Source organism: Mesoplodon mirus (genome assembly GCF_964341445.2).
Source record: "Mesoplodon mirus genome assembly, chromosome: 18".
Classification (NCBI taxonomy): domain Eukaryota; kingdom Metazoa; phylum Chordata; class Mammalia; order Artiodactyla; family Ziphiidae; genus Mesoplodon; species Mesoplodon mirus.
Genome location: NC_138994.1, coordinates 57,578,815 through 57,592,297, shown reverse-complemented (window position 1 = coordinate 57,592,297; position 13,483 = coordinate 57,578,815). Strand labels below are relative to the sequence as shown.

At 49.7% G+C, this 13,483-nt stretch overlaps 2 protein-coding genes across 2 annotated transcripts in view; one reads left to right on the top strand and one right to left on the bottom strand.

Annotated features, from left to right (window-relative positions):
- Positions 1-214: 214 nt before the first annotated feature.
- Positions 215-2,788, top strand: CCL1 (C-C motif chemokine ligand 1; the record flags this gene model as incomplete). The annotated part of the gene is made up of 3 exons (XM_082603828.1): positions 215-315; positions 1,485-1,599; positions 2,698-2,788. The coding sequence occupies exons 1-3, from the start codon at positions 240-242 to the stop codon at positions 2,786-2,788; spliced, it is 282 nt and encodes a 93-aa protein (XP_082459954.1). The 5' UTR covers positions 215-239.
- Positions 2,789-6,357: 3,569 nt separating this feature from the next.
- The window catches only part of LOC309794222 (C-C motif chemokine 13-like), a gene marked incomplete at both ends in the record, with an annotated part of 75,912 nt that continues 68,786 nt past the window's right edge, over positions 6,358-13,483 (bottom strand). The window contains 2 exons of the mRNA XM_082605428.1: positions 6,358-6,556; positions 7,024-7,138. Of these exons, the coding sequence (XP_082461554.1) occupies positions 6,358-6,556; positions 7,024-7,138 (314 nt within the window). The remainder of the gene's footprint in view (positions 6,557-7,023; positions 7,139-13,483) is intronic.

Sequence of the window (13,483 nt, the reverse complement as noted above, 5' to 3'; positions counted from 1 at the left end):
CCCTACACCTCTCACACCACCCAGGGGAGGTGAGGAAAGGAGTTTTCCATGTGGTCACTGGACGTGAGTAACCATCTCTTCTTGTGACTTCCCCACCTCTGCACTGGGGCTTGGAAAACCCCACCCAGGTCTTCTGATAAAAGCTCTGGGTACTGCAGGATGGGCCAGAGGACAGCTCTTCACTCCACCAGACTCCTTGAGGGACTCCTTCCAGGGAGGCCTGAGCTGGACATCCCGAGATGAAGATCATCACCGCGGCTCTGGTGTGCCTGCTGCTGGCCGGGACGTGGCTGCAGGATGTGGATGCCAAGAGCAGTGAGTTTGGCTGGAGTCACTTTGCTCCTCCTTGGGGAGGGCGGAGACGCAGGCAGGTGCTCTGGGGTTGGGGGCAGGCTCACCCTGAGCTCACTGCCTTCATCTCCACTCCTCCAGAAAGAATACTCCCTGAAGAGGAGGAGGAAGGACTTGCTTGGGGGCAGGGGGACAGCAGGAGAGCCATAAGTCTGGGGCCTACACAGACCGCTGAGCAGCTGGCTTCAGCCAAAGGAGGCCAGCCTCGTCCAGACCCTGCGGACTGATGGAGGGCAGTTGTGAGGTCATTGAGGCCAAGCTGGAGGCCTGGGGTCCAGAGGAGGGACTGACTGGGGTCTCGCCTCCACTGTGTAACAGATAACGGGCAGAGTCTGAGGTCAGGATCTGGGGCTTTAACAGTTGGCTAACCTTGGGCAAGTTACTATACCTCCCAAACTCTGGTTTCGCTATCAGTAAGATGGGTTTGATAATGCCTACCCTCTAAGGCTGATGAGAGAATACTGACCTAACAGCAGACATATGGAAGGGGCTTTGCAAACGGTCAAACTAGGAGGAAGGAGCCAGGATTGAAATGCAAGTCTTTTGAGGGTGGGGTGTGTGTAGGGGGGGTTACAAACCGGCAGAGTGGGAGTTGCGGGTCAGAGCTGAGGACCAGGGTGGAGGGTGAGGTGGGGATTGCGTGGAGCTGATCAGTTCCTGGAAGCTCCTGCCTGGTCATTTCATCAGTCTGAGCTCCTAAAACAGTCCCTCATCCTGCCCCAAATAGCGGACTGCTGTTGAATCAGACTCACCAGGGTCTCAGGACCCTTGAACCCAAATATAAGGGCAGAACCATACTCTAGTGGTGGGATGTCAGAACTAGAATCGCCTTTAGAAATCAGTCTAAAGAGTCTTGCTTCACAGCTGGGAAGTCTGGGGCCCAGGGGAGGGCTCATCTTGACCAAAGCCACACAGCTGTTTTGTGGGGAGCTGGGATCTGAACCCCAGTGTCCTGACTGCCTAAATAGAGAACTGGGTGGCTGATGAGACTCTAGTTCCCTTTGGATGTGATCCGAAAGCCTGAGCCTGTCCTGGAAGGGTTTTTTGTTTTTGTTTTTTTCCCCATCCTGGATGAGAGGAACTCAGTCCAGCTTGAGAAATGGATGCAAACCCTTTTTGCGCTTCTCTTCTAGTGCATGTGTCATCCTCCAATTGCTGTTTCACACTGGTGGAGAGAAAGATGTCCCTGAAGGGAATCCAGTGTTACAAGAACACCAGCTCCACCTGCTCCTACAAAAACCGTCTAATGTGAGTGGTTGTATCCTCTTCCATCCTTGACTCCCTTCTCCAGAGGACAGAAAGCGGCCCCCCGGAATTAGAATAGCAGACGCTAGATGGCGATGTTCCACCGGGTTAAGGTTTTTTAACCAAACTAGGGAGGCGGCCAAAACCTGGGCGCAGAGCTGAGAGTGGGCTCTAGGGCGAACACCTGTGTTCCTGCAGTGACATGGGTTTCTTGGAGCTGCAAGGCGCCAAGTGTTATATCTTAATATTTTATGCCCAGAGCTTAAAAGCTCCAGGCTCTACTGGGTGATGGTAAGAGGGGCTCTCAGTTAGTTCCTGCTTCTGGGTTTACCAACCTATAGTCTTGAGTGACTCCAGACAGGTAAGTCTTCTGAACTTCCTTATCTGGGTAGCGCCTCTGCCCTCCTGTCCTGTGAAGTGGCGTAAACACGACAGCGGCATCACAGGGTCATTATGAAGCTCCAGGGAGGTAGCTTACACTTGCCTCTCAGGGTCTACAAGGCACTTTCGTGTACATTACTATCTCATCTAACTCTCTTGGTGCACACATTTTCATTATCGTGAAAACTGAGGTTCAGGGCATTGGAGAGATTTGTCTAAGGTCTTGCAGATAATTAAAGGCAGAACTGATCTACGGTTTTGGACAATAGCCAAGTTTGGGAGGTGGGTAGATCAGAAAAGACACACACACACACACACACACACACACACACACACATCCAACGCAATGACTAGGGGTCCCAGATGGACACAGACACATGAAAAGATGGAGCAGGTGGGGCCTCAGAGATGTTCTAGGAGAGGAATTTTCCATGTTAGCAGATCCTCAGAATGTCTGCAGCCTTCGCTCTACCCTGATACAATGAATCTGCCAAAGGGGTCCAGGAAATGCAATTTTAAAAGCTCCCTATCCCTTGCCCCGGAAGCTTGGGTGTTCCTCCCAGTGTACAAACTGTAGGTCTTACGCAACGACTTCATTTTATAGGCCCCGGGAGAAAAGCTTAGGGGCACCCAGGAGCAATGAGGGGGTGATGGGACTTGTGGGTGGCACTCAGGGGGTGGCTCAGGTGACTTAGCCCTTCCTTTGTTCTCTGCCTACAGATTGAAGCTGAATGGAGGCCTAGAGGCCTGTGTCTCACAGACAAAATCGTGGGTTCGGGCTTATTTAAAAAGGATAAACCCCTGCCAGTGAAAGGAAATAGGAGCTGATCCCTTTCCATCCTGGACTCCGGACACCGTGTGGCTTTACCTGTCCCCTCAACGTCCAACCCTACACCAATCCTTCTGCCCAACTTTGCCGGGTCACGTCAGAAGGTCTACTGGGTCCTGATAAGATATGTTGTTGCACTTTATATATTTAAATTCTAAAATCTTCAACTTCTGCCTCCCTGTGCTTCTTGGACCCCACAGGGATTTCAGGGTGCAAAGCTGATTGACATTGAGGGACTGGGGTCAGGGGCCGGAGAAAAGGAAACATGTTGGACCTGGTGCCAGGAGAACTGACTTCTCATCAGTAGGAGCCAATAGGGCTTCCCTGGTGGCGCAGTGGTTGAGAGTCCGCCTGCCGATGCAGGGGACACGGGTTCGTGCCCCGGTCCGGGAAGATCCCACATGCTGCGGAGTGGCTAGGCCCGTGAGCTATGGCCGCTGAGCCTGCACATCCGGAACCTGTGCTCCGCAATGGGAGAGGCCACAGCAGTGAGAGGCCCGCGTACCGCAAAAAAAAAAAAAAAAAAAAAAAAAAATAGGACCCAATAAATGACTTACACCTCTCAGCTCACTGCCTTTGTCCTGGGGGATAAGCGTAGACTCTGGGTTGTGATGTAGATACTCTGCAGGGCTGGGTCCCCATTTGGATGCAAGATGCACCCCATCACCCCCACCCCCCACTCTGCCCTGCCCAGAGGGTTCAGAGGCTGATGATATCCAAAAGCTGCCCTAGCTGGAAGGGATCTTGGGCATCATCTGCCTGTAAGAAGATGCTAGCCCCATTGTATAGATGAGCTGACTGAGGGCTGGAGAGGGACACCCACAGGCCTGAGGACACGCAGAAAGTCAGGATTAGATCTGGTGTTAGAGGCCAGGGTTCCCGCTGCTCGGCTGCTTACAAAACCAAACTCACAAGTGTTGCTAGAAAGGAAAGTTGTCGTTAATCAGAATGCTGGCAATCTGGGGAGATGGTGGACTCAGTGTCCCCACAAAGCCACCTCCGAAGATTCTGCTCGGCCATGAAAGTTTTTTTAAATTAATTAATTAATTTATTTATTTATTTATTTTTGGCTGCGTTGGGTCTTCGTTGCTGCGCGCGGGCTTTTCTCTAGTTGCAGCGAGCGGTGGCTGCTCTTCGTTGCGGTGCGCAGGCTTCTCATTGCGGTGGCTTTTCTTGTTGCAGAGCATGGGCTGCAGGGTGCACGGGCTTCAGCAGTTGTAGCATGCGGGCTCAGTAGTTGTGGTGCACAGGCTTCGTTGCTCCGCAGCATGTGGGATCTTCCTGGACCAGGGCTCAAACTCGTGTCCCCTGCATTGGCAGGCGGATTCTTAACCACTGCACCACCAGGGAAGTCCAGCCATGAACGTTTTTAAGGGGAAACAGGGAAGTAATCTCAGTTAATCACTGAAATAGGGGGTCAGAGTCGTCACCATCCCCCACTGTGTGCAGGCTGTGGATTTCTTGTGATCTTTCTTTAGATGCTCTCTTGCTAGCAGTTTTTTCGAGCGATTACTGAAGGGGAAGCTGGGGAAGAGATCTGGTCCTCCGTTAATTACTTACTCTTCATTTCTGCTTCTTTGATCTATGTAAAGAACCAACAAGTTAGGCAAAGTATTGTGTGAGCAAAAGGTTTGAAAAGTGTGCTAGGGCCAGAGACGAGTGGAGCATGGGGGTGCCTGGTTTAAGTTTAGCAACAAGACAAAAGGGACCTCCTGCAGAGAGCGCTTTCCTGCCCAAAGCTGCTTACAGTGCCTCCCAGGGTAGAACTCTTCCCGAGTCCCCAGATGCCATGTGACTGTGTGGTACAGCATGATACCCGGACCCTGTCTCAACCGGACAGGGCCTGCAGAGTTGGCTAGCAGGGCCTTCTCCTGGGAAGGGCCCTGGGGAGGGTCCAGGCATCGGTGGGTCCACGTCTGATGAAGATGCCAACACAAGTCATCCAGGGGAGGGAGGCAGTCTCGGGAAGAACAGGAGGCCCCTCAGGGGATAGAGAGGAAGAGGAGGTCCTGTCCCTTTAAGAGGGACAATCACAAACTCCAACTTGTGTAACATGAGACTGGATGGAGACTAGCAAAGGAGGGCAGTGAATTCTGCATCTCAGGGTTTGGTGGCTTTAGGGGAGACGGTCTCCTGTCCTGTGTCTCAGGGCTTTTCCTTCTTTCCCCGGCATTCAACACGCAGGGCATCTGGCTCATTCTTCTTAAGCCACCTCCTCCCTCCGCCCCCATGACTGCCCTGCTCCGCTGGCTACCCCTCACCTGGACCATTGCAGTAGGCTGCTCTCAGTGCCCCCCTGCCAACCCCATCCTGCCCTCAGCCCCGATCCCAGGCTACTCTTCCTGGCACCCCACACCCTGCCCTCCCCATCTCTCCAAAGACTTCAGAGCTGACTCCAAACTCCCACCTTGATATTCCGATTCCTCTATAACCATGCCTCAACCTTCTTTTCCAAAGGTCTCTGGCTCTTCCATTCTGGACCCCTTACTCTGACTATTTGGGGGTATTCCCTGCAGGCCCCCTCCCCTCTTTTCCATCCCGCATCTCCTCTGGGAGAATCTTTGCTGTGACGGTGCTACACCATCTGTCCAAGTCCCATCTTTGCCATCAAGTCTGATGCTAATCAGGACGGGGTCACCTGATTCCTCCCCCTCCCCCGCCCCCACCAGGGGGTGTGTCAAGTGCACTTACTGGCTGTATAACTCCAGGGTGGAGGACGAGGGCAGGGAGACCCACTGGAAGCTAATGCTGGGGACTGGAACCATTGTTCTAGAATATCCTGGGCTGATGAGCCAGGCCCTCCCTGACACTCAGATGGGCCCAGTTTAGCCACACAGCCAGGCCTTGGCTACATCCGCATTCCTCTAGCGCCCTCTGCCATCCACCTGCCCCTGAGAGCACCCCCTACTGGTTGGGAGTTATCCCTGAAGAGAACACCATTATTGTATTAGAGATTTTAAACAAAATGTATTTTCTGCAAAAAGTCAGCCATCCTACAATTGCATTCATGTTTCCATAATAACACATTTAGCAACACCTCACATTCACCAGGCACTGTCCTCCCTAGATTGCAGTAACCCTTCATCGCCATGGCTCTCATAGGCATGCTCATCACCCCTGGGGAGTTAGGCAGGAGAAAGACCCACTGCCCACAGCTTACAGGAGAAGGAACTGGGCCTCATGACAGGAACCAAGTGGCTCAAGGCCTTGCTTTAAAAAAAGAGATCACTGGGCTTCCCTGGTGGCGCAGTGGTTGAGAGTCCACCTGCCGATGCAGGGGACATGGGTTTGTGCCCCGGTCCGGGAAGATCCCACATGCCACGGAGCGGCTGGGCCCGTGAGCCATGGCCGCTGAGCCTGCGTGTCCGGAGCCTGTGCTCCACAACGGGAGAGGCCACAACAGTGAGGGGCCCGCATACCGCAAAAAAAAACAAAAAAACAAAAAAAACAAAAAACAACTCCCCAACCAGCCACAATTCAAATAATACTAAATATTACTTAAGACATAGTACATTTTGCATCAGGAAACAGAAAGCACCCTATTTGAAAATTCAGGTCAATTTAGTCCAGGATAGAGACAGGAAGCCTAGGGGAGAAGAACCATTTCTTAGCCTCTGGCTTGGTCTTAGTGTGACCGAAAGAGTCCAAGTCTTCAGGGTGTGAGGTTTCTGACACAGGTGTTTCATATAATTCTGGACCCATTTCTCCTTTGGGTTGGCACCGATGTCCTTGGCCAGTTTGGTTCTGAAGCTGTGGATGAAGGTGGGCTGGCAGGGTTAGGTGAAATGTTGGAGGGTTTTATCCAAGGGATGACTCATTAGGGATGACCAGGCCCACCTGCTACAGGTGAGGGGCTGCCTTGGGACAGGAAGTCAGAGGGGTGCGGAAAGGAGAGGCCCTCTGGGGGTAGTTGCTGTTCTTGCTGCGCCCTGGGAGAAGCTGGCCTGACATCCAGCAAAACAACCACCCAAGTGTGAGCTGGTACCCATTCAGCAAGGAGGGTGTGGGATGTTACCGGCCCTCTCTGGGCCTGTCCCTGATGTAATAATAGGAGGCTTTGGATTACATAGTCTGGTTGGATCTTATCCCCTGAGTAGGACATCTCAAATTAGTCTGTGTCTGTCTTGTGGGGCAGAACTTAGGATTGGGGGGATGGAAGATAGGGAAGGGGTGAGATGAGGTGGGGGGCTGGAGGGGAGCAGGGTTTTTCTAGCCACAGGACAGCTGCCTGCGGACACTGGCTACTGGTGATTCCATAGCTCTTCAGCCTCTGCAAGGGGATCTTCTTATGGTTAAATGTGAAACAGCAGTTGAACAGGTCGCGGAGTGCAACTAGAAATAAAGTCACAGAGAAAAAGCATTTGAGATGTCAGGCTTTTCTCAGCTTGAATGCAGCAGGGGAAGGAAAGCTAAGAGGTAGAAGTGTGTCTTCTCCACCCCAGGTCTGGTGTTCCTGCCCGCCGCCCCGAGAGGGGGTGGGACCAGGAACATGTGGCTCGATATTTTGAGGTTGATTCTGCATGGTGGGGACACATCTTTGTTGACTGAGGGAGGCCAGTGTGACAGGTCCTGGATATGGCCCCCAACCTGCAGGGTTTGGAGCGATCAACTGGGGTCAAAGAAAAGGCCCTGGATTTGCAGTAGAGTTTAGGTTTTATTCTGGCTCTGCAGTGTCCTGGAGCAGGGAGGGGGCAGGTAGGATGCCTGCTGTCCCCAACCTGGGCTTCTGCTTTCTGTCTCCAAATTAGATGTTAAAACTCCAAGGACCCCGGATGCTCTGATAGTCTCCGAAGTGGGTCACTTTGGCTTAGGCCTTCCTAGAAGATGAGAAACAGAGGGAAGGAGAGAGAGGAAGGGAAGGGGGGAGAAAGATTGAATTTACTTGGCTGAGCGAGCGCCTGGGTGCTGATGGCAGCTGCTGTGAGCAGCAGACACAGAGGTGCTGCGGACACCTTCCTGTTGGAGGGGGAAGATGTGAGCTTCAGCCTAAGAGCTGTTGGTTTCTGGGTTTATCTCAACCTCTTGGCAGCTCTGGCTGCCCTGCCTGCCTTTGTAGGTAGCAGAGAGGATGGGGCCCCCCAGAGGGATCATTGCCCGGCCAGGGTACAGTCAAGTCAAGATGAATCTACTAAGATTCTGAATTCTTACTGTGTATCCTGAATCTATTAAGCTGGAGGCTGGGTTGCCAAAGAGTTTTCCAGGAAATGCAATGCAAAACCTGTGGCCTGTAGCAGGGTAGGCACTGTTTCCCTCCAGCTGCCCAGACCACAGAGATGAAGACAGAACACAGATGTGCTGGCACTCACCCTAGTAAGTGATCCGAGGAGCTGCTTTCTCCAAAATGAAAAAGAAACCATAGAAAAGAACTCCTATGCTAAGGACTTTCCCCTATTACATATTTAGTCCTGACAAGGTAAGTGCGATTATTGTCATGCCCATTTACAGATGGGGACCCCGAGGGGCAGAGAGATTAAATAACTTGCCCAACATCTCATGGGGAGTGAGGGGTGACACTGGGAGAAAAAGCCAGTCTGTTTACATATAATCACCAAGAGAGTTTCATGTAGCTGATGTCTTTTTCCAAGGCAAGTTTTAGGTGGAAGTCTCATACTGGAGACAAATTAAAGCCAGCTTCTGGTGACCAGGCTCCTCCCATCACATGTAGGTGCTCCCTTCTGCTACTCAGACCCAGAGGGATACGATTGGAAAACCACTGATTTGTCTAAGCCCCTTGTTTTCAGGAAGGATCATTGATAGGATGGGGTGGGGGGCGGAGCAATGAAGTGGGCTCTTCGTTCCTGAACCTGGCTCCCTCCTGCAAGGGGTCTGAGCTAGGAGCTTGGGGTCGGGGGGAGTGCCAAGGAGCACGGTGGCAAGGAGGGAACAGCTTGGACTATGACAGAATACCTGGCAAGGCCCTTGGCCTGAGTGTTCCTATCCCCATGCTCATTCTTGGCTCCCAGACTTTGCTTACTTTTTGCACCTGCTTGGAATATTCTCCTGTCTACTTTCCATCCTTGCAAATTTTTCTACTCTAGCAAAGCAAGCCCAGTGATAGTAAAAGAAATGAAATAAAGAGCTATGGTTTGTGAAATAGAAAAGAATATATAGACAAAGGGCTAAAGAAGCTCAAATCTGGTTCTTTGACAAGCCTACACAGAAGCTGAAACTCTCCTGAACGGACCATGAAAAAAGGAAAAAAGGCACCAGTAGGGGACATCACTACAGAGCCTGCAGACACCAAGAAGAAAATAAGAACCTTATGCCAATAACTTTAATTTAGAAGAAGTGGATGGATTTCTTAAAATCTAACTTACCAGATTGCAAGAAAAAAATTTTTAAAAATCCTCAAGCTATTTAAAAACTTGAGTCAGTAACGTAAAACCTTCCCGCAAAACATCCTCCAGGCTCCAGAAGCTTTGACAGATCTTCCTCCAAGCATTCCAAGAACAAATAATTCTGATCTTACACAATCGATTCCAGAGAATATCAAAAGTGTTCACTCTTTGACTCATTTTATAAGTCTTTGACATAAAAACTTCTCAGGAACCACAAAAGAAAAGATTTCAAGCTTGTCCCTGCAGGCACACATTCCATTCTTTTGTGGATCATCACATCCATGAGATTGCAGGTCTTCTGGCTTTGGATTGGGTTTGGACATGGGGGAGCCCTGCAGGGTGTTGGAAAGAGGGAGTAGTTGGGGTGAAGTACTGATTTCTCTGTTGCCTCCTTATACCTCTGCCTGGATGCAGCCCTCAACCAATGGTTTTCACTTCCTTTCCAGGTGGCCCTCTCCATGACTCTCTCTGTCCAGTTTTGGGGAACCACACTCTGTCTTTGATCCTTCAGGTCCAAGGGTGGTCACCAGGCTGTCACTAGCCTCAGAGTACCAAAGCAGCCCTATGGTTTCTCCACACCCAGCCCACATCTTGGTAAATAGCATTTTTATTAAACCCTCCTCAAATCATTCCAATTTCAGTGTCATCTATTTCTTCCTGACTGACATAGGTTTAGGTACCAGAAGTGGCTTCTGGTAATAGACCTTCCAAATGGCATTCTGGAATTGGGTTGCTCATATATTTTAGGAGCATAATAATGGCACCTGCTGGCATCATGATTACTTAAATTGTCACCAATAGTAGGATGGCAGACTGTGTTGTATCAAGCCCTCCAGGTGATTCTTAATGGGCACTAAAATTTGAGAACCATGGGATTCCAGCATATCCCATGGCCATCTCTGATCTGTAGTGAATGGCCACCAGAGAGCTCTTAAGGACACTGCCCTCCTCTCATGGCCCCATCAAAGCATGCCTTGGTAAAGGAAGTGTCCTCTGGCCTTGCCCGGGAGTGCAGTTAGGGATGGCTAGGCAGCTTGCACATAATAGATCCTTTTCAATAGACCCACTTCCCTGAGCCTTTAGACACCTTCCTAATGTCCCAGGGGAGTTCTGGCATTTCAACTTCATCAACTGCAGGCCTGTTTTAAAGTCTAGATTCCAATCAGCCAATCTAGCTAAATATTCATCGTCCCCAAGTACTTGAATCCTGACTTCTGGATAAGCACATTCATGCCAGTGAATTTAACCAGCTGAGTCTTGTATGTTATTATCCTCTTACAATCCACTCCTACACATGCACCCCAAACTCTTCTCCAAATTGAGTGAGTGGGGGGACATTCAAACACTTCCAGCTGAAGGGACTCCTGTCTGTCCTTCCCTCTGCTTCAGGACCTAATATCTTGTAAGAAAATATGTTTAGGGGCCTGGGATCTGGAGTCAACCAGACATGGATCTAAGTCCTGTATTTGCCATTTACTGGTTATATGATTTGGAGCAAATTGCTTACCTCTCTGAGCCTCTAAGAGGAACTGATTGCTAATTATTACCTCATTGTGATGTTCTGAGAACCTAATAAGATAATGAATGCATGCAAAGTGCTCAGTCCTGTGACAATAATTTCTATTTTGAAAAATTTTTATGTTCATTGAAGTATAGTTAATTTACAATGTTGTGTTAGTTTCTGGTATATAGCAAAGTGATTCAGTTTTATATATATATATATATATATATATATATATATATATATATATGTTATTTTTCACATTCTTTCCCATTACGGTTTATCACAGGATATTGAATATAATTCCTTGTGCTGTACAGTAGGACCTTGTTGTTTATTTATTTTACATATAGTAGCTTTTATCTGCTAATCCCAAACTCCTAATTTATCCTTCCCCCACCCCCTTTCCCCTTTGGTAACAATGTTTGTTTTCTATGTCTCAGTCTGTTTCTGTTTTGTAAATAAGTTCATTTGTATCATATTTTAGATTCTACATATAAGTGATATCATATGGTATTTGTCTTTCTCTTTCTGACTTACTTCACTTAGTATAATCTCTAGGTCCATCCGTGTTGCTGCAAATGGCATTATTTCATTGTATTTTATGGCTGAGTAAAATATATATATATATATATATATTTATATATAAAGGAGGAAGAAAGCAACCAAATCAATAAACAAATCTACCAATGATAATAAACTCTAAATACTAAACTAACTTAAACATAAAACCAGAAACAAATTAGATGCACAAAGCAAACCCCAAGTCTACAGTTGCTCCCAAAGTCCACCTCCTCGATTTTTGGGTGATTCCTTGACTATTCAGGTATTCCACAGATGCAGGGTACATTAAGTTGATTGTGGAGCTTTAATCCGCTGCTCCTGAGGCTGCTGGGAGAGATTCCCTTTCTCTTCTTTGTTCGCACAGCTCCCGGGGTTCAGCTTTGGATTTGGCCCCGCCTCTGCGTGTAGGTCGCCTGAGGGCGTCTGTTCTTTGCTCAGACAGGACGGGGTTAAAGGAGCAGCTGCTTCGGGGGCTCTGGCTCACTCAGGCCGGGGGGAGGGAGGGGCACGGAGTGCGGGGCGAGCCTGTGGCGGCAGAGGCCGGCGTGACGTTGCAGCAGCCTGAGGCGCGCCGTGCGTTCTCCCGGGGAAGTTGTCCCTGCATCCCGGGACCCTGGCAGTGGCGGGCTGCACAGGCTCCCGGGAGGGGCGGTGTGGAGAGTGACCTGTGCTCGCACACAGGCTTCTTGGTGGCGGCAGCAGCAGCCTTAGCGTCTCATGCCCTTCTCTGGGGTCCGCGCTGTAGCCGTGGCTCGCGCCCGTCTCTGCAGCTCGTTTAGGCGGTGCTCTGAATCCCCTCTCCCCGCGCTCTCCAAGACAATGATCTCTTGTGTTTTAGGCCAGACTTTTTCCCGGACTCCCTCCCGGCCAGCCGTGGTGCACTAACCCCTTCAGGCTGTGTTCACGCCACCAACCCCAGTCCTCTCCCTGCGCTCCGACCGAAGCCCGAGCCTCAGCTCCCAGCCCCCGCCCGCCCCGGCAGGTGAGCAGACAAGCCTCTCGGGCTGGTGAGTGCCGGTCGGCACCGATCCTCTGTGCGGGAATCTCTCCGCTTTGCCCTCCGCACCCCTGTGGCTGCACTCTCCTCCGTGGCTCCGAAGCTGCCTCCCTCCACCACCCGCAGTCTCCGCCCGCGAAGGGGCTTCTAGTGTGTGGAAACCGTTTCTCCTTCACGGCTCCCTGCCACTGGTGCAGGTCCCGTCCCTATTCTTTTGTCTCTGTTTTTTCTTTTTTCTTTTGCCCTACCCAGGTACGTGGGGAGTTTCTTGCCTTTTGGGGGGTCTGAGGTCTTCTGCCAGCGTTCAGTAGGTGTTCTGTAGGAGTTGTTCCACGTGTGGATGTATTTCTGATGTATCTGTGGGGAGGAAGGTGATCTCCACGTCTTACTCTTCCGCCATCTTGAAGGTCATATATACATATATATATACACACACACACACACACACCACATCTTCTTTATCTCTTCATCTGTTGATGGACATTTGTGTTGCTTCCGTATCTTGGCTATTGTAAATAGTGCTGCTATGAGCATTGGGGTACATGTATCTTTTCGAATTGGAGTTTCTTTCCAGATATATGCCCAGGAGTGGGATTGCTGGATCATATGGCAACTGTATTTTTAGTTTTTTAAGGAATCTCCATACTGTTCTCCATAGTGGCTGTATCAGTTTACATTCCCACCAACAGTGTAGGAGGGTTCCCTTTTCTCCACACCCTCTCCAGCATTTGTTATTTGTAGAGTTTTAAACTATGGCCGTTCTCACCAGTGTGAGGTGATACCTCACTGTGGTTTTGATTTGCATTTCTCTGATAATTAACGCTGTTGTACATCTTTTCATGTGCCTATTGGCCATCTGGATATCCTATCTGGAGAAATGTCTATTTAGGTCTTCCACCCATCTTTTTTTTTTTTTTTTTTTTGAGCTCTATCCTTTGATCTGTATTCTGAGGTTGCACTATTTTACAAGAATGTTTATTTCAAGGAGGATAAAAAACACCCCGAGAGCTGAAGGAGTGTGAATGCCTGACTACAGTCTTCTTTGGATAAAACAGAATCTTTCCTTCTGTGGTATGTGTGTTTAGGCAGATTAAATTCATGTTTGATTACAAACCCCAGGGTAGAAGGAAAATAAATATGTTCTTGAAGACTAGGAGTTCCCAATGGGAGGAAGAGAAAAAAAATCATTAGCTAATACTCTGATGGCTGCCATCTCTAGGAAAGTCTGGATAGATCTCATCATGGTACCCCTGTGCTCAGAGACCCTCTGTGGATGG